A 25,351-nucleotide genomic window follows, 5' to 3' on the forward strand; every position below is an offset into this window, starting at 1 on the left:
GAAAGCAGAATCCCTTTTGCTCTTTCCCTTCCTCTATCATTCACCTTTTAAAGCTGATAATGCCAGTATGCAAATAGACCTTCATGGTGCCAGTTGGGTTTTGTTTTTTTCCCTCCTAAAAACAAAACATGCATTTTTATGCCTTAAGAGACCTAAATAGCATCCATTTGGAGAGTGAGTCAGCAGCCTCTTCTGACAGGTTGCCCCCACGTGCTTAACTCAATCCAAGGACATACTTAGGAAGAGGGAGGGTGAATGAGTTTCACAAAAACCTGCTTTCGGTCTGGTGTGAAGTGGTTCTGACTCACCCAGAAACAGATCTAGATATAGTACCCATTTCTCTCTTAAATATCAAGTAAGTTCAACTTCCATTCAGATGCACAAAACAACCATGCTTGCTTCCTACCTCCCCACCCCCCAAAAAAGGTGGGATTTAGAGACAATAACACTATCACCACTTTTCTAGCTAATCTGAAATACTATGCCACCCAGTAAAAATCTGTGCTAGCTGTTCTTAGCACATAGGAGGGAGATGGTAAATGGAATTTCAGTAGCCTTTAAGGCATTGAGAATGTCCCTGGAGCCAAAGTCTGGTTAGATCAGAAGACTGAGCTGGGATGGTTTACATCCCATACCACTAACTTTGGCACGCCCAAGCGACAAGCCCTGTGCCCACGTATGGCAGGTCCAGAAGTACAACCACGGCCTGTTGGCACTAAATCATCACGTGTCCAAGTCTGGAAAAGGCTTGTGACTTGTCTGTGGTCATACACAGCCGGAGATGAAGCCAGAATGAGGCCCTGGGTCTCTTAAGCCCCAGCTGGCATTTTCCTCATGGCCAGGTCCCACTCCCAGTGACTCAGATGCTGAATTTTGACATAAGACTTAGCATATTCTGTGTCTTTTAAACCAGCTTCTCAGGTATTCTTAATGTGGTAGAATCCAGGCATCTGTATTTTTCAAACAGGTTTCCCAGGTAATTCTAACATTTCCCAAAACTTGGGAATCACAGCCAATGTCATGCTCTCACAGCTGAAATTTACTGAAAACGTATTTTTGATACACATGTGGCACTGAAGCTTTAAAACGTAATCTAGTTTGAACGTGCCAGCCATTGCTAACGTAACCAGGTTTGGCGGACAGGGAAGATTGGCTTCCAATTTCCCAGCTTCCAAATCTCTCTTGTCCTCTGGCTCTCTCATAAACACGTGCATGCAGAAGGACAAAGCTAAGTTGCAGTCACAGGAATATTTTAGCTCTGGACAGGAAGTGAATTTCAACTTTTCATTTTTCGACTTACCTCTTCCTTGAAAAGATTTTGTCTGTTTTTGAGTGAGCGGAGCTTGTTCTGCTTGTCTTCATGTCGCATCTCCTCCTCTGGGGGCTGGAAGTAGGCGATCAAGTCCTGTAGGGTCTGCAGGACTTCTTCTATAGGCAGGGTGATGGGGGCAGCTGTGCGATTGTTTCCGCTAAAAACCATGAGATTGACATGGTTTAGGCACCAGCCAGCAGCAGCGCCCTGATGAACACCCACTGGGTCCTGCTCCTAACAGCCCCCCATGGTGCACCATGAGCTGCTTCCTTGGGCGGCCATTGTACCAGCAGCTACAAAATGAAGTCTCCCAGCTAACAGAGTAACAGAAGGAAATATTCACATTCAAGTTTAAAGCTATTTTCATAAACAAAGGGAGATGACTCCTTTTAGCACATTTGTTTTTAAGCAACTTATAACTCATCTTGTTCATATTACCGTCATAGCATCAATGGGTATTCACTGAATGTTTAATCATGATTTCCCTGTAATCTAAAGAGGTAATTTCAACGGTGATTGTGACAATGACTCTTCTATCTACAGCAGATGCTTCCCCTTCCATTTACCCCGGTTGTCTGTCACACTTTTTTTTTAAATAAAAACATTAAAAAAATAAACTTAACCCATGATTCTTTTAAACAACCACACCTTCTTGGCATTGATTAATCATAAGGCTGAAAGGATTTCTGTCACTGGGTCTTTGCCTCTATCCCAATGTTAGTTTTCTCTCTGTCTCTCCTCTTGCACCCCTTCCACGTCTCTGTGTGTATTCTGAGATCTCTGCATATGTTTTCCTCATCATGTTTCTCTGGGTACATGCCTGCTTTCCCTCACTCTATTTGTTGATGGTTCCTTTGCTTTCTGTATCTGTGGTCCTTTCATCTGACTTTCCTCTCTCTGTGTTCTCTATCACCCTCCTTTCTCAGTGTCCCCTATCTCTCAAACATCCTTCTTCTCTGCTTTGAGGTCTGTCCCTCTTTGTTTCTTGGTGTTCCCCAACCCCACGTTACCTGCCCTTCCATCTCTCTCTCCCTGTTGTGTTCCTCCTTTTCTGCAAGTGTCTCTCTTTTTGTTTTAATCTCTCCCCAATTTTTGTAATTAAACCCCTTCAACAGAGAGAGAATACAAAGCATTACAGATAACAAAATGACCCTTCATTTCCCCATTTCATTGAGGGGTACACCTGGGAGCCTCTCAGTGGGCAAAGGCTATGAAGAGGAAGGGGAAATGGACCCACCTCTTGTGGGTTTGCATCATTAGGCCCTGAGTGATTGACAATTGGCTCAATGTGCAAGTAACATCACAAGGACTTCTTTTTTTTTTTGTATCTTATTTTATTCTAAGTTCTGGGATACATGTGCAGGATGCGCATGTTTGTTACACAGACATGTGCCACGGTGGTTTGCTGCACCTGTCAGCCCCTTACCTAAGCATTAAGCCCTGCATGCATTAGCTATTTTTCCTGATGCTATGCCTCCTCCTACCCCCGACCCCTCGATAGGCCATAGTGTTGTTCCTCTTCCTGGGTCCATGCGTTCTCATTATTCAACTCCCACTTATAACTGAGAACATGTGGTTCTTTGTTTTCTGTTCCTGCATTAGTTTGCTGAGGATAATCATTTCCCACTACATCCATGTCCCTGCAGAGGACACAATCTCATTCCTTTTTACGGGTGCATAGTATTCCATGGTGTATATGTACCACATTTTCTTTATCCAGTCTATCACTGATGGGCATTTGGGTTGATTGTGTCTTTGCTATTGTGCCTAGAGCTTCAGTGAACATATGTGCACCTGTATCTTTATAATAGAATAATTTATATTCCTTTGGGTACATACCCAGTAATGGGATTGCTGGGTCAAATGGTATTTCTGGTTCTAGGTATTTGAGGAATTGCTACACTGTCTTCTATAATGGTTGAACTAATTTACATTCCCACCAATAGTTTAAAAGCATTCCTATTTCTCCACAGCCTCTCCAGCATCTGTTGTTTGACTTTTTAATACTTGCCACTCTGACTAGCATGAGATGGTATCTCATTGTGGTTTTGATTTGCATTTCTCTAGTGATCAGTGATGTTGAGCTTTTCTTCATATGTTTATTGGCCACATAAATGTCTTCTTTTGAGAAATGTCTGTTCACATCCTTTGCTCACTTTTTAATGAGTTTTTGTTTCTTATAAATTTGTTTAAGTTCCTTGCAGATTCTAGATATTAGACTTTTGTCAGATGGATAGATTGCAAAAATTTTCTCCCATTCTGTAGGTTGTCTGTTCACTCTGATGATAATTTCTTTGGCTGTGCAGAAGATCTTTAGTTTAATTAGATCCCATTTGTCAATTTTTGCATTTGTTGCATTTGCTTTTGATGTTTTTATAATGAAATCTTTGCCTGTGCCTATGTCCTGAATGGTACTGCCTAGATTTTCTTCCAGGGTTTTTATAGCTTTAGGTTTTACATTAAAGTCTTCAATCCATCTTGAGTAAATTTTTGTATAAGGTATAAGGAAGGGGTCCAGTTTCAATTTGCTGCATATGGCTAGCCAGTTCTCCCAGCATCATTTATTAAATAGGAAATCACTTCCCCATTGCTTGTTTTTGTCAGGTTTGTCAAAGATCAGATCGTTGTAGATGTGTGGTCTTATTTCTGAGTTCTTTATTCTCTTAAATTGGTCTACGTGTTTGTTTTTGTACCGGTATCATGATGTTTTGGTTACTGTAGTCTTATAACATAGTTTGAAGTTGGGTAGTGTGATGCCTCCAGCTTTATTCCTTTTGCTTAGGACTGTCTTGGCTATATGGGCTCTTTTTTGGTTCCATATGAATTTTAAAGTAGTTTTTTCTAATTCTATGAAGAATGCCAATGGTAGTTTAATGGGAATAGCATTGAATCTATTAACTACTTTGGGCAATATGGCCATTTTCATGATACTGATTCTTCCTATCCATGAGCACGGAATGTTTTCCATTTGTTTGGGTCATCTCCAATTTCTTTGAGGAGTGATTTTTAGTTCTCCTTGAAGAAGGCCTTCACTTCCCCTGTTAGCTATATTCCTAGGTTTTTATTCTCTTTGTATCAAGTATTAATGGGAATTCATTCATGATTTGACTCTCTGCTTGTCTGTTGTTGGTGTATATGAATGCTTGTGATTTTTGCACGTTGATTTTGTATCCTGAAACTTTGCTGAAGTTGCTTATCAGCTTAAGCAGCTTTTGGATTGAGACGATGGGGTTTTCTAGATACAGGATCATGTCATCTGCAAACAGAGATAGTTTGACTTCCTCTCTTCCTGTCTCAATACCCTTTCTTTCTCTTGCCTGATTAACCTGGCCTGAACTTCCAACACTATCTTGAATAGGAGCTGTGAGAAAGGGCATCCTTGTCTTGTGCTGGTTTTCAAGGAGGAATGCTTCCAGCTTTTGCCCATTCAGTGTGATATTGGCTGTGGCTTTGTCATAAATGGCTATTATTATTTTGAGGTATTTCCCATTAATACCTAGTTCATTGAGTTTTAGCCATGAAGAAATGGTGAATTTTATCAAAGACCTTTTCTGTGTCTATGGAGATAATCACGTGATTTTTGTCTTTAGTTCTGTTTATGTGATGAATTGTGTTTATTGATTTGCATATGTTGAACCAGCCTTGCATCCCAGGGATGAAGCCATCTTGATCATGCTGGATAAGCTTTTTGATGTGCTGCTGGATTTGGTTTGCCAGTATTTTATTGAGATTTTCACATCGATGTTCATCAGGGATATTGGCCTAAAGTTTTCTTTTTTTGTTGCATCTCTGCCAAGTTTTGGTATCAGGATGATTCTGGCCTCATACAATGAGTTAGCGGGGAGTCTCTCCTTTTCAATTGTTTGGAACAGTTTCAGAAGAAATGGTACCATCTCCTCTTTGTACCTGGTAGAATTCTGGTAGAATTCAGCTGTTAAGTCTATCTTGTCCTGGGCTTTTTTTGGTTCATAGGCTATTTGTTGCTGCCTCAATTTCAGAACTCATCATCGGTCTATTCAGGAATTCAATTTCTTCCTGGTTCAGTCTTGGGAGGGTGTATATGTGCAGGAATTTATCCATTCCTTATAAATTTTCTAGTTTATTTGCATAGAGGTGTTTATCGTATTCTCTGATGGTTGTTTGAATTTCTGTGGGGTCAATGCTGATATCCCCTTTATCATTTTCTATTGTGTCTATTTGATTCTTCTCTTTTCATTAGTCTAGCTAGCAGTCTATTTTATTAATTTTTTCAAAAAACCAGCTCCTGTATTTGTTGATGCTTTGAAGGACTTTCTGTGTCTCTGTCTCCTTTAGTTCCACCCTGATCTTGGTTATTTCTTGTCTTTTGTTAGCTTTTAGGTTTGTGTGCTCTTGGTTCTCTAGTTCTTTTAGTTGTGATGTTAGGATGTCAATTTGAGATCTTTCTAGCTTTCTGAGGTGGGCATTTAGTGCTATAAACTTCCTTCTTAATACTGCTTTAGCTGCATCCCACAGATTCTGGTACATTGTCTCTTTGTTCTCACTGGTTTCAAAGAACTTCTTGATTTCTGCCTTAATTTCGTTATTTACCCAGGAGTCACTCAGGAGCAGGCTGTTCACTCCCCATTAAGTTGTGTGATTTTGGGTAAGTTTCTTGAATTCTAATTTGATTTTCCTGTGGTCTGAGAGACTGTTATGATTTCAATTCTTTTGCATTTGCTAAGAAGTGTTTTACTTGCAATTATGTGATTGATTTTAGAGTAAGTGTCATGTGGCACTGAGAAGAACGTATATTCTGTTGTTTTTGGGTGGAGAGTTCTGTAGACATTTATCAGGTCCACTTGATCCAGAACTGATATTGAGGTCCTGAATATCTTTGTTAACTTTCTGTCTCAATGATCTAATATTGACAGTGGGTGTTCAAGTCTCCCACTATTATTGTGTGGGAGTGTAAGACTCTTTGTAGGTCTCTAAGAACTTGTTTTATAAATCTGGGTGCTCCTGTATTAGGTATATATATATTTAGGACAGTTAGCTCTTCTTGTTGAATTGAATGCTTTATTATTATGTAATGCCCTTCTTTGTCTTTTTTGATCTTAGCTCGTTTAAAGTCTGTCTTGTCAAAAACTAAGATGGTAACCCCTGCTTTTTTCTGCTTTGCATTTGCTTGGTAAATTTTCCTCTGGCCTTTATTTCAAGCTTATGTGTGTCTTTGCATATGACATGAGATGGGTCTCTTGAATACAGCACATGAATGGGTCTTGACTAATTACCCAGCTTGCCATGCTGTGTCTTTTAATTGGAGCATTTAGCATGGCTTCTTCTTGATGGCCAATTTCTAATGCTCTCTCCTAGGCATTTATAGTATATTTGCTTATTCACCAACTGCTATATATTAATTTGCATACATACTAAGGAAAGATTTTCATCTAGGCCCAAACAAAGACTCAAAAAGTTCTGAAAGCAATCAGGCTGTGAGGTAACAATTCCAATTTTGTATTAAAAATGCCAAGTGCATGCAATGGGGAAGGAATAATGGGGGACTGTAAGCTTATTATAGGCAGGGAGGCACATCAGTGTGTATTCAACTCCTGGCAGTACCTGGCATGTTGTAAAGTTCTCAGTTAGTGTTTGCAAATGACTACCTGGGATAATATTAGACACAAAAATAGTAGGGAAGAGAATGCCATGAGTACTTGAGATGAAGCCTTGGCAGTATGAAACTCAATTCAATATGACTTCCCACTTCTGAGTTCAGTGAAGGAATGAACACATTATCCTCAATATTTCGGTCCAGCTCCAGGACTTGCTTTTTGCTTTTTGTTTTAAAAACACTTTCATTTTACTAGAGACACCGAGGCTGGTCAAGAATAATTCTTTACATGATTGGAAAAGATGACAGCAAGAGGTTTATAGACATTTTTTGTAGCTCACTGAGGTAGCATATGCACCATACAGGGAGTTGGAAATTTCAGGTCTCAGCCTCGCCACTGCCATTATCAGTGTGATATTTGGGTTGCTGCTAGGCCTCTTACGCTTCCATTTAGCACCCGGAAAATAGGAAAGGTGCATTGTTTGATTGCCAGGGTCCTTCAGGTCTAATTTTTTGTCTGTTGGGCTCTCATTGCCGGACTACTTCATCTTGTCCCTTGAAGAAACATGAATATTATAGTCCTCTACTAGACTGGGGCAGATTCTTTCCTTCCTCAAAAAACAAGACATATCACATGCTTGGCATGGGAAGCAACGGTGAAAACAGACATTACTTCTGGAAAGCATCATGGTGTTCATATTCTACTCTAAAAGAACCTCAGAGAGAAAAGCCCAATGTACAGAGATAAGTCAGAGCCTCAACTCAGAAATAACTACAACTGGCATCTATCCCTCCCCACCTTCTTCAACTCCCTATAGCCTGTCCCACTACATTCTTGGGCCTTTGCCAATGAATTCTTTTATTAAATTCAAGTGAGATCCCGTGTGATTCTGAATATTTATCACAACATAATGATTTATTTGTTGTCTCTCTTCTAAGGTTAAACTTAGAGGACAGCTGACAGTATCTTTTCCTCAGCAGAGTTTTTCAGACTCCTTAATGGATCACACTATTCATTCTACTGGACAGTTCCCAGCAACTCTACAGAGGATGATGAGATAGCATGATGAAACTTTAACCTCTTCATTTTTCTTTCTTGTTCCTTCCCTATTCCCTTAGTCTTAATGTGCTCCCAGAAGGCCACCCCTCTTCCTGGTTTCTATGTGCACACAGCATACGAAGTTGGTTTCTCAAAAGAGATGGGGAAGAATAATCTACTTCCAAAATGTTTTTTTCTCCTTTACTTCCTAGCTATTAAAAAAATCCAAATACTATAACTTTCGCAGCCCACACCCCCTCAGCATTGATATTTTTTCATTAGTCCTTTTCTCCTAAAATATCCTCTGCCTGGAAGAATCAAGAATTTCCCTCTTGAGGGTGGGACTTAATAGCTGAGTAAAGAGCTGAGTAAATCCTTTCTCTCACAAAATAATAATAAAATTGGACAAAACCATTCAAAACAATGATCTCTGGACTCTGGAAATTGACTAAAGGAATACAAAAAATCAAGTATTTTATTTTTATTTTTTATTGTTTGAGATGGAGTTTCACTACTGTTGCCCAGGTTGGAGTGCTATGGCACGATCTTGGCTCACTGCAACCTCTACCTCTTGGGTTCAAGTGATTCTCCTGCCTTAGCCTCCTGAGTAGCTGGGATTACAGGCATGCGCCACTATGCCCGGCTATTTTTGTTCTTGGTTTTTTTTTTTTTTTGAGATGGAGTGTTGCTCTGTCACCCAGACTGGAGTGCAGTGGCGCGGTCTCGGCTCACTGCAAGCTCCGCCTCCCGGGTTCACACCATTCTCCTGCCCCAGCCTCCCAAGTGGCTGGGACTACAGGCGCCGCCACCACGCCCGGCTAATGTTTTGAATTTTTTAGTACAGACGGGGTTTCACCGCGTTAGCCAGGATGGTCTCGATCTCCTGACCATGTGATCCGCCCGTGGGCCTCCCAAAGTGCTGAGATTACAAGCCTGAGCCACTGCGCCTGGCCTATTTTTGTATCTTTAGTAAAGACGGGTTTCTCCATGTTGGTCAGGCTGGTCTCCAAACCCCAACCTCAGGTGATCCACGTGCCTTGGCCTCCCGAAGTGCTGGGATTACAGGCTTGAGCCACAACACCTGGCCCAGTGTGTGTATATATGTATGTGTGTGTGTATGTATGTGTGTGTGTCTGTGTGTGTGTATTTTTTTAAATTTCTTTTTAAAAATTTTTTTTAATTTAATTTTTTTAAATTTCAGTGTTTCAGCCTGTTGATGCTTCCATCTCCCTCCCTCCACCGCCTCATGGCAAAACAGCTCTGATAGGGCAGAGTAGGCAATGTACAAGGCCACACACATGCTCAGGAAAAACTGGAGAGGACCCTAGCTTTCTATTGCTTCCCACACAAGCAGAAAACAAAATCCAGCCACACACACAGGTCCATCAGCAAATGATCACAGGCTTGTCTTGTCAGAAATACTAAGGGAAGTCCCGCAGGCTGAAAGAAAATGACACCAAACAGTAACTAGAATCCACGCAAAGAAATAAAGAACACTGGTAAAGGTAACTATGCAGGTAAATACCAGAAGCAATATAAAAATACGTATCTTTCTATTTTGTTCCTGTAATTGATTTTAAAAAACTGCATAAAATAATTATAAAACCATGTTGCTGAGCGTATAACTTATGAAGATGTAATATAATGGCACTATTATCACAAAGGATTAGGCAAAGAATGGAAAAATGTTAATGCAAAGTTGCTTTATTTGTTAAGTTAGTATTAATTTGAAGTGCATTATTTCAAGTTAAATATATATTAAGTTCCCTAGAGCAACCACTAAGAAAATAACTCCTCGGCCAGGCACAGTGGCTCACACCTGTAATCCCACCACTTTGGGGGGCCAAGGCGGGCGGATCACGAGGTCAGGAGATCGAGACCATCCTGGCTAACACGGTGAAACCCCATCTCTACCAAAAAACAAAAAAATTAGCCGGGCATGGTGGCGGGCACCTGTAGTTTCAGCTACTTGGGAGGCTGAGGCAGGAGAATGGTGTGAACCCGGGAGGCGGAGCTTGCAGTGAGCCGAGATCGTGCCACTGCACTCCAGCCTGGGCGACAGAGCAAGACTCTGTCTCAAAAAAAAAAAAAAAAAAAAAGAAAGAAAAAAGAAAATAACTGCTCACAAAAGTATTTTTAAAAGCCCAAAATAATTAACACATTACACTTGAGAATATCTATTTAACACAAAAAAAGGTAGTAAGGGAGGAACAGAGGACCAAAAAATAAATAAATAAATAAAAGAGACATAAGAAATAAATAGCAAAGTGGTAGACATAAATCCAGTTATCTAAATAATTACATTACCTATAAATGGATTAAGCATACCAATGAAAGGGAGAGATTGTCAGACTATTTTTAAAAATCAAATATATGTTGTCTACAAGGGACACACTTTCTATTCAAGGACACAAACAGGTTAAAAGCACAAGGATTGATGACAATATGCCATACAAACAAAAAACATTATCTGTACCTAAGACACCGGGAATGGCTCCATGAAACAGACTTAAGACAAAAGTGTTCACAGAGAAAAAAGGAAAAGAGTTTAAAATTACAAAAGGGCAAATTTATCAGAAATATACATCTGTTATAAACATATAAGCACCTAACAGAAACCAAAATAGGTGAAGCAAAAACTGATGGAATTGAAGTAGAAGATAACAATTCAACAGTAACAGAAACACCAATACCCGATTTTCCACCAGTTAATGTAATAAACCATATTAATAAAGGCCAAAACTATATGATCATGTCGATAGACCAAGAAAAAGCATTTGACCAAATCTAATGCTCATTCAAGAGAAAAGCTCTCAACAAACTAGGAATACAGGGGAACTTCCTCTACCTGATAAAGGGCATCTACAAAAATCCCACAGTCAAAACCAAACTTAATGGTGAAAAACTGATGTTGCCTGCCCTCTCCCCACCCCCACCTTAGATCAGGAACAAGACAAGAATGTCTGTTCACACCACTTTTATTCCACATTGTAGTGGATATTCTAGCCAGTGCAATCAGGTAAGAAAAATAAATAAAGGGCATCCCTATTGGAAAGAAAAAAATAAAGCTCTTTTTATTCACAGAGGACATAATCCTCTATGTAAAAAATTCTAAAGAATCCACCTGCTCCCCAAAAAGCCCACTGAATAAATAATTTCAATTAGGTCAGTGACATAAGTCAAATATTTTTAAAAGTTAATTTCTATGTATCAGCAGCAAATAATATGAAATGAAATCACGAAATGATTCTATTTGTAGTAGCACCAAAAAGAATCAAATACATAGGAATACATTTCATAAAAGAAGTGCAAGACTTACATAATAAAAACCACAGTATCTTCCTGAAAATAATTAAAGAAGAATAAATAGACATATTATGTTTGTAGATTAGAAGACTTAATATTATGAGGCTAACAGTCCTCCAAAATGGATCTCTAGATTCGATTTAACACCTATGAAAATTCCAGCAGAATTTTTTTGGACAAAAATAAACTCACCCTTAAATTCACATGGGAATACAAAGGACCCAGAAGCACCAAAATAATTTTGAAAAGAAGTACAAAATTGGAGCATTCACTCTACGTTATTTCAATACTTACTATAGGTACATTAATTAAGACAGTGTTATTTTTGAATAATGACAGGCATACAGATCAATGGAACAGAACTAAGAGCCCAGAAAGAAACTCTTACATTTATGATCACTTGGCTTTTGACAAAAGTGCCAAGGTAACTTGATGGGGAAATGTCTTTCCAGAAAACTGTGCAGGGAAAAATCTGATATCCATATGGCCACATACCAAAATATTAATTTAAACGTTTACCTCATATTATGCACAGAAATAGACTCAAAATGGATCACAGACCTAAATGTAAACGCTAAAATTCTGAAACTTTTAGAAAAACACTGAGGAGAAAATCATGAAGATTTGAGTAAAGGGTTCTTAGGTATGACACCAAAAGCACAATCCATAAACATGTTAAATTGAACTTAATCAAAAATAAAACATTTGTGCTTCAAAAGACACCATTTTAAAAAAATGAGAAGAAAAGCCAAAGACCAAGAGAAAATATTTGCAAATCATAAATATGGCAAAAAACTCATAACAGAAGATACAAACTCTCAAATTTTAATTTTAAGACAAATGACCCAATCTGAAAAGGCAACATGCTTAATTACATTTTACCAAAGAAGATATATGAATGGCTAATAAGCACATAAGATGTCCAGTATCCTTATTCATTCTGGAAATTCAAACTAAAACCACCACAATAATATCTACTAGTATCATAGCTACTAGTATCACAGCTACTAGTATGGCTACAATCAAAAAGTCAGAGAGCAACAAACGGAGGAAAAGATGTAATGAAAAGAAACTTCAGACATTTCTAAGAGAAATGTAAAATGGTACATCCACTTTGGAAAACAGATTTTTCAGTTTCTTATAAAGTTAAACATACCTAATTGCATAAATAAAACATGGTATTTATATACAATGGAATATTATTCAACCTTAAAAGGAATGAAATCATGTTACGTGTTACAACATAACACATAACATGTTACGTGTTGAAGATATTTTGCTAAGTGAGATACGCCAGACACAAAAGGACAAATACTGTGTGCCTCCACTTATATGAGGTACTGAGAATAGCTAAATTCATAGAAGCAAAGCGTAAGTAGAAGTTATAAGGGGCTGAGGGAAAGGAGAATAGGGAGTTCTTGTTTAATAAATACAGAGTTTCAGTTTGGGATGATTAAAAAATGTGGAGATGGATAGTGGTGATGACACCAAGCTTAAAAATGGCTAAAATGATAAGTTGGATGTGATATATATTTTACCACAATAAAAATATATCAAAAAGTTATACAAATTTATATACGACTCAACAATTTCACTATTTACCCAAGAGAAACAGAAACCATAGCTGAAAACTTTTACACTAATATCCATAAAAACATTATTCTTAGTAATCAAAATGGAAACTATCAACTGTTCATCAACTGAGTAAAATGTGATATATGTGCATCTATCTATATAGAACTCTCAGTCTACACACACATACATGCACACACACACACAAAGAATACTCTGCAGCAATAAATAAGTGAAGAAACAAAAGAATAAACTTCAAAAATATAATGCCAAGTGAAAAGGCCAGATTCAAAAGACAACATATTTTATGATTTATTAATGTATTAAATTGAGACAGAAAGCAGATTAGTGGTTGCCTAGGGCTGTGGGTGGCAACTAGAATAAACTGCAATGAGCATAGGAGATATTTTTGGAGGGATGGAAACGTTCTAAAACTGAACTGCAGTGATGGTTGTAAGGCTCTGCAAATAAATCTATTAAAACTTACTGAATTGGCCAGGGATGCTGGCTCATGCCTATAATGCCAACATTTTGGGAGGCTGAGGTGAGAGGATCACTTGTGCCTAGCAATTTGAGACCAGCCTGGGCAATATAGTGAGACACCATCTCTATAAAAAATTTTTAAAAAATTGGTGCGATGGTATTTATGTGTGGTCACAGCTACTCAGGAGGCTAAGGTGGGAGGATTGCTTGAGCTCGGATGGCAGAAAGGCTGCAGTGAGACCCTATCTCAAACAAAAAACAAACAAATAAAATCTCATGGAACTGTACATTTAAAAGGATGAATTTTGTAATATGTAAATTCTACCTCAATAAAGATGTTTAAAAATAATTTTCCCATTGTCAGGCACATAACTCCCACTGACTTTTTAAAATAACAACTTAATTGAAATACAGTTCACATATCATATGATCACCCATTTAAAGGGTACAATTCAAAGGTTCAGTAGCTTTGGGAATATTCAGAGTTGTGCAACCTTTGCCATGATCAGTTTCAGAACGTTTTCATCAGCTCCCCGGAAAGCTTTACACAGTAGCAGCCACTCTCCCTTTCCCCCTAAGACACCCCGGCTTTTGCCTCTTTCTACTTCTTTCTACTTCTACGTAGAAAGAAGGTAACTCTTTCTACTTCTGCCTCTGCTTTTTTCCTCTATAGAGTTATCTGTTCTGGACATTTTGACCATGTGAATGGAAAAACATCCCAGGATAGCAGTTCTCAACTGAGGCTGATGTCAGAATCACCTAGGGAGCTTCGATAAAATACCGGCATTTGGATCCAACATCTGCAGATTCTGATGCAATTGGTTTAAGATGTAGCCTGGGCATCAGGGTATTAAAACCTCCCCAGATAAATCTAGCATGTGGCCAAGGTTAAGATCTCTATTGTAGGGCAGTCATGTTTAAACTTTAGTATGCATCAGCATCACCTGGAGGGCCTGTAACAATATGAGTTGCTGGATCTTACTCTGAGGGTATCTGATTCAGTGGGTTTGAGGTAAAACCTGAGAATCTGCATTTTTTAACAAGTTTGCAAGTGATGCTGATGCTCTGGTCCAGGGATGCACTTTAAGAATCTTGGGAGATGTCAAAACAGCAAGATGGAAGGAACCTGAGCCCCAGTAGCTAGGCCACCTATTTTCCCTAAACCACTTTATATTATTATACCTACTTTATATTATTATATATATATTATATTATATATATATTATGTTATATATATATTATATAATATATTATATATATTATATTATATATATATTATACCTACTTTATATTATTACCTAAACAAGAGGTAAAAGTTTACTCTGAACTGCAACGGCGGCCCAACCTGTTTCCTAATACACATCCCTTGGACTGCAGTCTTTCAATAGCAAGAAAAGTCAAGATCTAAAACAAAGTTCTCATTTCATGCAAATTCACACATGTAATTTACACCCCTTGGCTTTCGAGAGATTTTCCTACAAGAGAAGAATGATCTTGGAACACTGCACAATTGACAACAGAATCAGTTTCTCATGGTAATTGGTGAAAACAATCCACAGAGTTCTGTTTTGGAAGCATTATTTAGACTGGAGGGATTATGATCCAAGCAGGCGGTTAATTTTCTCATTTAAGCCACAGCCACAGTTGGGTAACCCAAGGCTTCCAGTGCAAAGCTACTTTGATCCAAACCATAGCAGCAATTCTGAATGATGGAGAAACCCTTCGTACGTAATACATGGGGAGTGTATCAGTTCCTCTTTGCTGTTTTTATCTTTACACACAAATATAAAACGGACCAATGCACTCCAACTCTTTTCACTTCATTTGCATGCAAAGATCTTGGATATTCATCACTCCAATCTGAATAACTAATGGAGCTTGGGCATTTGTTGAGCAAAGGGTGAAGCTAGTAGGAGTTCACCTGGGTAGGAAATCTGTTTCAGTCTCAAGCTCTTGATGGTAAAACTCTTTGCTGGTGTATCATTATTTCCTGAAAACATTCACAGTATCAAAAAGAGGTGGGTGGTGGTGTTGGAAGGCCACAGAGTCAAACTCACTAGGTAGAGGAGGCAAGGAGCTAACATACCTGACAAACTGGCTGAATAAGGCTGTAGTGTTTCGGATGATCCGAGCAGCCTGGGACTCCTCACGCTGGCATCTCTGCAGTGTTAATCCATCATCCATGTGGCCTTCCTGATGGAGTATGACCTGCCCACGTGGCAAGGGACAGAAGCTCTAAGGTTACAATTATTCCACATATGGGCAGTCAACATTTCCTGCAGTATTTCCCTCATCCCTCTTATTCCTTTCTCTAAATAAGCTCCCCTGGGTCTATTTTGAGAATGGCACATTAGCGAAGTTATTGCACCCATACGCCCTATTAGTGACATGTGAACCATTCCTTAGACACAGTGCTTTGATGAAAATGAAATTTTATGTGTCACCATGGTATGAGTTACGACACATTCCTCAGGCCTAGATATGAAAGGGTGATAACGTATCTCATAATCGATTTTTCTCTTAAAATGAACATGGAATCTTACCCTTGGAAATGGGGAAAGTCACTGTGTTCAAAGTCTTTTCCTTCAGAGATGAATTGAAGAAAAAGACAATGTAAAGCAAAACCCTGTACTGGGATCAGGCTTGGTTTCTCGACTGAAGGCCAACTACACTGAGTGAGTTAACTGTAGGGCTGGGGAAAGCAGCTCAAGGTGGTAGCTGGCTTCTCTTGGAGGCTAGAGAGTCAATCTGAAAGCATGAGCTCTGATATCAGCAGACCTTTGTCTAGTCCCGCTATGCCACTTACCAGCTGTGTGACCTTGGGCAAGTTACTTAACCCCCATTTGCTTTGGATTTCACCAATCTGCAAACAGGCTTATCTTAGAGGGTTGTTTGCAGGATTCAATGATTTACATGTCATCACTTGGCATGGTACCTAGAATCTAATAGGTGCTCAATGAATGTTTATTATCAGGGGCTGTATAGTACGGATGTTAGACCAGTTATCTGGAAGCTAAGCGTATGTACTTGTCATTAAGGACACCAAGACACAATTTTTTTGGGAGGGGCTACCCACTTTTTATGTGGAGGTCAGTGGCTTTTTCCCTTAAAATGATCAAGTGTGTTAAGTGAGAGAGTTTGATCCTGGTTCAAGTCAAGGTCAAATCCTGATCCAAGTTCCCTGACATGGTTTCCCCTTGATGGAAGTAAGCAAAGACAGACAATGTGTAGATCCTGGAAGTCTACATGTCAACACGGACAAAACGTGTGGCTCTAGAAGGTATCTACAGAATAAAGATTGTTGGCCTCTCTCACTTTTAGCTTAAAGAAACAACTTATTTTCCTTTCCATGTGAAAAATCTTTTCCTTGCTTTTTATTATTTTGAAGGTACTTCCTGATATGATGAATTAGAATTCAGGCTTGTTCATTTTTGAAACAAGACTTTGCATCCCATCTGTATACTGCAGTGTGAGGATTAGCAAAGGATACTGTTACCATTGGAATCACTAACTGTTAGAAAATATTCCTTTGTCAGAACACCTCAGCAACTGGTTAGCAATGCTGCATTTGGGTTTAGTAATACATTGCCACTATGTTTACTTTGGCCTGGGTCCCAGATTTCTGGTCCTTAAAGACCAAAATTCTTAGGTTTTGCTTGTTCAGATAACACACTCAAACTGGCCAGCCAAATGAGAAAGTAATGAGAACTGGGGGGAGATGCAGTTGCTAGAATGTTGTTATTATGAACCCTACTGATCTCAGCAGCCCAGTTCCTACGGTCCTTCTTTCTCTTGAAGAAATCTTACAACTGAAGAGCAGGGAGAAGAAGCCTAAGGTGGGAATAAGAAAGAGGGTGCTTTAAAGTGGCTGGCTACTCATCAGGTGTTTCACTGTGTTTGTGCTTGATTGGTTTCTCTTGATTACTGTTTTGTTCATTTCATAAAACACAGCACAGATTCAGACATCCTTTGTATTTTTAGAGAGGGCACTTAACATGCTTCCTAGGCAATGAAGCAGCGTAGCCCTGTCGAGGGCTGAGCACCATCGCACCAGCTGGATAGAGTTCATAAAAGCACCTCCCAAATTCACACATACATTCTAACAGTTAAATGAATGTGCAGGCTATGATCCTAGAAGAGAAAGGCATGGACAGGTACAAAAAGTCAACAATGCAAAATGAGATCTCTCCACATTTGCAGAGTCCTTGGAGCATGTCCCTGCCCACCCAGAGTTACAGCCAAGATCCACAAATTCTACTTTCTTTAAATGTTACCATTGCCTTAGTAGGTTTGAAAGACTGCAGAGGCTCTAGACGGTATTACTGTACTCTACAGAGGATTGACTTTTCTTCTGATAGGCTGGTAAGAATAGAGGATGGGTTTTTGGCATTTATTTTCCATTTGTTCTTATTCCCAGCATGTAGCCCTCATTCCCGGGGTGTAGTTCTTCTGAAGATCAACTGAAAGCCTACTGTATCTCCCAGGGTCATTCCAACTTGTCACACCCTGAACCCTGACTTGTGTATCCCTAGTACTGTCATGATGTCAACATCTCTGCTTTGCTCTTCATGATCACAGCAGTTTTGTGTTTACTATTTTGGCTTCACACCCCATCCACGGTCAGCTTAGGATTCTAGAGGAAACTGCATGTGGAATTTTAGGCGCATGATTTTGCAGTTCTCTCTACTCTGGACTCTTGGCCCCCTGAGTCCCAGAAGCCTTAGCTGAACCTATGTCTAATCTGACTCTTTAGCACAACTGATCTAATGCAAGATCCCATTCCCTCGTTCTGCAGATCAGCAAATGTGCTGAGGGGGAAAACAAAGATGAAGGGGGGCTCACCTCAGTGCACTTACATTCTATATGCAATATTTTGTGCGTATGTTTTGGCTGGCTTGGTTGTTGAAACCTTCCATTTTTTTTGAAGGTACTGTATCCAGCCTGTGCAGCTGTTTTCAGAGGAAGGGTTGGTCTCATACAAGCCAAATTATGTGGCCTCTTATTCATTGTATTTTCTATCCCCTCTTGATCACTTCATTTCCCCTTTTCTGGATATTTTCCTAGTCTGTGTTGCCTTACACAAAATTAAGATATTACCTCATGTTCATTCTCAACATCCTTTCTTACCACAACCTGCATTCTGGAAAACTTCATCATGACTACCTTAGGCTGCTATACCTCAACTACAGAGCACAGTACCTCCTAGCACCTTATTCTGGGACTAGTTGACTATTTAAACCCATATTTTATAAGGGTTTTTCAGGGATAAAAGCATCACATCCTTGACATCCATTATTTGGTTCCCACCAAAAGAAACACTGTTATGGCAATTGACTTTCTGGTGAAAAGATGCTGCATGTACCCAAGCTAGTTTTTCTCACTGGAGCAGGCTGTGATGCACCACTCAAATCAAGATACAATCTGTGGATACTGTCATTCCACAACATCTCTTCTTTCTGCCAGTGGGTTCCTGTGGGCTTGTTATTATGCAATCTGTGTTTTCTCTGTAGAGATCTATTTAGTCTCTTATGAAAACTGCACAATAACTCAATTATCCACTGAAATGAAGGGAGCAATGATGTGGATAATCCCAAGACAGCAAATCACCAAAAGCCATTTAGATCAGGTTTTAGAGTGCATTAAGCACGTCCTCTCCTCCTTACAGATTTGCTGTGTATTTGTTTTTTCCCCCATTGCATATGGGGTCAAAGTATCCAAAATAGGCTGAAGTATGGAAGAAACTGTGTACAATCTATCACAAAATAACTCTTCTGAATAGTAAGAAGTAAATCACAATCACGTCCACCTGATTCTCAGAATCACTTCTATTGCCTAGTTGCATCCAACTCAGGGTAAAACAACTGTAGACAGACATTCTGACTCTCACCTTTCTTTTCAAAGGTCCCAGGCGGGAAGTTTTTGCATCTTGTGCTTTGTAGGTCACCCACAGACCACTGGCTGTATGCTGCACAAAGCAGACAGAATCTCCATACTTGATTTCTGGAACTCCCATGCCTTCTATGTCTCGCTTGTGACTGGAATCTAATTTCTCCTTGAGTTCCTAATTCATACACAAAAAGAAACAAACATAGGCATTATCTGATTAAATTAGAAGCTCAATATACAAAACGAATCACCTATGAAAAATTTGTAAGCCAGGCAACTGGTTACCAAAATAATCATGATGTGGCTGTCCAAGCCAGGATTTCAGAAAGACTTGCTTCCCTTATCTCTTGTTAATTGTAAAATCAATGGCTTTCGAGTTCTGGTTACTTCAGTGATTATTTAAATCCATGGGTAAAGGGGGCACCTACTAAGCCCTCTCTTCTGTTCTGATTTTGTGTAATTCTTCACTATATTTTCTACTTTCCTCATCCTGATCTATATACCTTAATAAGTAACCCGTTACTAGCCAAGTAACTTATTTCCAGCAAGTGACATCTTCCATAATTGTAATGGCCACCTGTCACAAATGCACTGACTCAGAGACTTTCATTCTATCTATTGATTTCATGTAAAAATTTCTTATAAAAATCTGCAGAGAAAGGAAACTCTTTGAGTAGACAGGGGTTACTAACGTGGCTTAAGCTAATGTAGTAATTTGTGTATCAGTCTCTTAGGGCCTCCTCAGTGGTGTGCTGTAGTCAAGCGGTTTCAATCTTCAGCTGTCACTGTTTCACTGCCTATTCTCCAGTGTGGAAAAGGGACTTCCTGTGCATCAGGTAACAACACAGTGACAATCTGAAGTACCTGTCACAATAGTGTGTCATGAGGTAGTCCTCTGATGCATGGTAACTTCTTCTCCTTCTCATCAATCAGGGCCTCCGTGGTTCTATTCTGAATGGTTATACCCTATTTCCATTCCTTTTCTACATCTTGCATTAAATTGCTCATTTGTAAAAGCCATTAGGGAGGAAGCAATTTGAACTTTTACAGAATAAAAAAACGGCTGTTACCTGTTTGCAAAAACGTTTTTCTCTGTCTCTCCCTCTCCCTGCCTCCCTCCCTACTCTCTCTCTCTCTTTTTTTTTTTTTTTCTTTTTGAGCCCAGAGTCTCACTCTGTCACCCAGGCTGGAGTACAGTGGTACAATCTTGGCTCACTGTAACCTCTGCCGCCAGGATCAAGTGATCCTCCCATCTTACCCTCCTGAGTAGCTAGGACTACAGGTGCAGGCCACTACACCTAGCTAATCTTTTGTTTGTTTGTTCATTTATTTATTTATGGTTTTGCTTTTTGCAGAAACAGGGTTTCCCCATGTTGTCCAGGCTGATCTTGAACACCTGGGCTCAAGCAATCCACCACCTCGGCCTCCACATTTTTCTCATTCTTAATAGTGGAACAAACAGCAGCACATGTATTGAGTCACTACCATGCTCAATATAATGTTCTAAGTTCTTTACATGTATTAACTCTCCATAGTGGCCTCTGATGTAGCTACAAATGCCATTCCAATTTTACAGATGAGAAAATGAAGGAGGTAAACTTGCCCAAGATCATTCAGGAAGTAATGACAGGAAGTCCAGCTCCAGAGTCTGTGGTCTTCTCCTACTCTAAACTACTACTCACCCTTCAAACCCCTGCTCAGAGGTTACCTCTGTAAAGGAAGAGTAGTCTCTCCTGATGTTCTTCCCCAGCACAGTCTCATTGCTCTACCGGGCACTTAGCACATCATAGTGTAAAATGTGTTTGTTTATACGACATTTTCTTTTTGTCCGGCTATGAAAAAAATCAAGGGCACAGGCCTAATTTCAATTAACTTTGGATTTATAACAGAAAATTCAACACCTATCAATTACTTAATGGACATATACTGAGAGAATATATGTAGCTGAGTAATTTTTTCTTTTACATTTATTTTCCATTTCAGCTCGTTTTCCTTCAAGCTTTCATTATTTCGCACAACATTTAAAGGATCACTTGGAGCAATATTAGTACAAGAAATTTCTTTTTCTTTTAAATGTGTGTGTTGAAACATTGGCTGGATTATTAAATATGACTTCTTTACTTTTTCAAGCAGCAACATAACATCCAAGGATAAGTATGAATTTTTCTTTTGCAAAAACATTATTTCCAGAAAAATATATTTCTGATTTTGTAACATTAGCTAATAGGATAATAGTATCTGATATAATGGGATTTTCTTTACAGGCAATTCATCAAGAATGCATTTATTCTATAAAATAATGGATACTTGATTTTCACTGCAGAAATATTCACAGCTCTAGAGACACTCAAGCCAGTAACAGAACTGAAAAGATGCCAAAATTCTCATCTCTAGTCTGCTCTCTAACCATAGCCAATGCAGGGGTTAAAATTATGCACACCACAACTGTTAAATATGAATAATTACATTGATTTCTAATAGCTCCTGATTAAAACAATTCATATCACCCAACTATCAATGAATATGGTAACTTCATTACTTTCTTGCCTTTCACTTAAACATGGCTTTGCAAAAAAAAAAAAGATCTGTTTTTCTGGAGTCACTGAAATAAACGAATCATGATTCTGTATAGAAAGGAGTGTTTCTGTGTCTTTGTTTTACAAAACAGCATCGGCTTCCAAATTCTATGGTAGTTGCTGCAGTGTCCACTTCTAATTTAACAGAAGAGCGGCAACAACAAACGAAGATCTAGAGACAAAATCCACATGAAAAACAACCCAATTCAACCCTAAACAATAACGATAAATCAGTAAAGGAAATGAAAGAGCTCGGTGATGGAGAGGTTTGATTTTATTGACAACACATTGGTGATTTTCTTTTGACTTGAGTATGAACTAATGCTCCCTTCTGTTTTTACTTGGATATGGCCCCAGCTGCAGTCACCCTACTGCTAGAAATGGAAACGTTCTAAAAAACAGAGCTAATCCAATCATTCTCTTTCCATAACTCCCAGGTTCCTATGGAATACAATTGTTATCTCTAAAGTTCTTATACCCCAAATGCTCTAACCAAATTGGACTAAGAGTACTTATATTCATGTACCAAATATTCCCCTTCTTTGGGCCTTTACTGACATTATACTTTCTGTTTGGAATTCCCCTACTTCATCTTGGCATCTCTACATCTGTATTGTTTATATTTCATATCTTCTGTATATTGTGGTATTTCGATATTTTTTAAAACTTTCTGGCTGGGGAGAGACTGCCTTTCTTGTCAGAGATAGCAAAGGGCTCAGCTGCATGCCTTTGATATGCAATCTAATCAATTCACAACCAGATGTCCTCTAGCTGGCTCATATACTCCAGGAGGCGATATTCCTCTGCCTTTCCAAAGCCGGGTACTAGGTAGATAGGGACCACCTCTACAGCTTACAGTTCCCTGAAATTACTCAAACTAGCAAATCCCAAACTGTTTACCCAGCCCCGCCTTGCCTTAACCATGGAAACCCCAACAAAAGTGGTAGCAAAGGTTGTCACCTTGCTTATGTCCCTTGTCTGCCTCCTGACCAAAGCTGGTGCTTTCCTATGTGACCCTGCATGCCGTGGCACGTCTCCTGTTGCTAGGACCTGTGAGTATAATAAACTTTGTTTTCCTAAGCCTCTCCTGCAACCCCTCACATGGCTGCACCTGACTGATGATCACATAAAGGAACACAGCACAACATCTCATCCATCAAGCCTTCTCTACTTAGCCAAAGCCGGAGGATACCTGTACACATTCTCTGATCTCATGGTTTTGTGGACCCAGCAGGGACTGTCCTTCCAGGGCTAGCCAATTCCTAAAAATGGTAAAGGACTCATCTGGGAGCACACCTTTTATACGCAAACCAATCCAAAGCCCATAAAGCCAACCTCCTCCTTTACCTTCTGGACCCCCATTCCCTCCTCCTTTACCTTCTGGACCCCCATTCCCAGGGCTGGTACCAGACAACCAATAGCAACTCCCGTGCTACAGAGCCTGCTGAAATTATTCAAAGGAGCCAACCCTAAGCCTATTTATCCTGCCTAGCCCATTTCTTTCTATGGAAACCATGAAAAGGCTCTTTCCCCCAGCTTCCCCTCACTCTCCTTTCCTTCTGGAGGATGGTCCTTCTCTGTGTGGCCCTGTGTGCTATGGCCATCCTCTCGGGAATGGTGAGTAACAAAGTGTTCTTTTCCAATGCCGATTGTCTCCTGGTTTGTTGGCTTCATCATACCTGAATAATAAAATCCACATTTTAAAAACAGGTATTGTTGTTGGTATACTAGCTGTCCCCTGGCAGATTGAAAATGTCAAAGGTGTAAAACTGGGATTTCTTTGTCTTTGTACTTCATACAATCTCATACAATGCTCTGCTTAAAACTGGTTGCAAATCATTTGTTATTGTTTTACTGTTCTGCAGGCATTCAATCTATATCTGTTTATTTGCATCAACCTTGTTTATGTTAGATGATAAGCTGATTCTAAGAAGGAAGAGGTTATCTGGCCTAATACGTGTTGAAGGGCAGTAATCATTATCCTCTGCCTCCATTGACACCTTATTAAGGAAATGCTCATGACCACATCATAATTATCATATTAGTATTTGGCTGAGATGATCAAGTTGCTACGATTGGTTTAATATTCCTGGAATATTAAAGGTTTGGCTGGAGATGATCACGTTGCTAAGATTGGTTTAATATTCCTGGAAGGATGAATAAAGGAGCTAGAACTAGGCCAGGCGCGGTGGCTCATGTCTGTAATCTCAGCACTTTGGGAGGCAGAGGTGGGTGGATCATGAGGTCAGGAGATCAAGACCATCCCGGCCAACATGGTGAAACCCCATCTCTACTAAAAATACAAAAATTAGCTGGGTGTGTTGGTGCGTGCCTGTAATCCCAGCTACTCAGGAAGCCGAGGCAGGAGAATTGCTTGAACCAGACAGTTGGAGGTTGCAGTGAGCCAAGATTGCGCCTCTGCACTCCAGCCTGGCAACAGAGCGAGAGTCAAGGAAGGAAGGAGGGAAGGAAGGGAGGGAGGGAGGAGAAGATGGTGCCACTGCACTCCAGCCTGGCAACAGAGTGAGACTCTGTCTCAAAACAAACAAACAAACAAACAAATAATAAAGAAAGAAACTAGAACCAATAGTTGCCCAGTACCTGGTTCAAACTAGGTATTGTGTTAAGTACTTTACAATGAAAACGCCACCATGTGAATTTACCAAGGACCTACAAAGTGGTATGTATCATATATGACACTTTACATTTTCTCTAAATCTTTCAATAGCCCTATGGCTTTTATTATCCTACATTATAGATGATAACACCGAGGCTTGCAGAGTTTGAGCAACTTGCTCAAAGCCACACAGTTGTAAGCAATAGAACATAATCCAAAATCAGGTACAATTTCAAAGCCAGGTATAATTCATTTGAACAGAATTATCTGAATGGTTACCATTACCAGCAGCACAGTTAAGTAATTAATTGTACCAATAGTTTAGTTGCTTAAAGGTTAATATGAAGAAAAAGTTGAAAACATATACTATTAAAGGCCGGGCACAGAGGCTCACGCCTGTAATCCCAGCACTCTGGGAGTCTGAGATGGGCAGATCACGAGGTCAGGAGATCGAAATCATCCTGACTAACACGGTGAAACCCCATCTCTACTAAAAAAAATATTAAAAATTAGCCAGGCATGGTGGCGGGTGCTTGTAGTCCCAGCTACTCAGGAGGCTGAGGCAGGAGAATGGCGTGAACCCGAGAGGCGGAGCTTGCAGTGCGCTGAGACGGCGCCACTGCACTTCAGCCTGGGTGACAGAGTAAGACTCCGTCTCAAAAAAAAAAAAAAAAAAGAAAGAAAAAAGAAAATGGCTTTAGGTTCATACAAATTTTAAGAGTTACACATATAAATCAACAAGCACAACAAAGTATGGTCTATATTCAGAGTACAATTGGAGTTTGGAAGAAAAAACAACTCTACCAATTTGGAGTAAGGGATGGTTTTATACAAGAATTTCTACATGACATGAGTGCAGCCAGGGTAGAGAGGAGTGAAGGGTAATGAGGAAGGGATTGGCTTTCTAGTAAAGGGGCACGGCAGGGCAAGGAGAATGCTGGAATCCAGAAAGAGATGAGAGCAAAAATTAAGGACTCTGAACTCTATT

At 39.5% G+C, this 25,351-nt stretch overlaps 1 protein-coding gene across 1 annotated transcript in view; it reads right to left on the minus strand.

The window, feature by feature from the left end:
- RYR3 (ryanodine receptor 3) overlaps nucleotides 1-25,351 on the minus strand; it is a 404,874-nt gene that overhangs the window by 292,703 nt on the left and 86,820 nt on the right. The window contains exons 11-13 of the mRNA XM_031935734.1: nucleotides 19,172-19,345; nucleotides 15,371-15,492; nucleotides 1,301-1,469 (exon numbers count right to left, since the gene is read on the minus strand). Coding sequence (XP_031791594.1) covers nucleotides 1,301-1,469; nucleotides 15,371-15,492; nucleotides 19,172-19,345 — 465 coding nt within the window. The remainder of the gene's footprint in view (nucleotides 1-1,300; nucleotides 1,470-15,370; nucleotides 15,493-19,171; nucleotides 19,346-25,351) is intronic.

This window comes from Piliocolobus tephrosceles, chromosome 6, assembly GCF_002776525.5.
Source record: "Piliocolobus tephrosceles isolate RC106 chromosome 6, ASM277652v3, whole genome shotgun sequence".
Lineage (NCBI taxonomy): Eukaryota > Metazoa > Chordata > Mammalia > Primates > Cercopithecidae > Piliocolobus > Piliocolobus tephrosceles.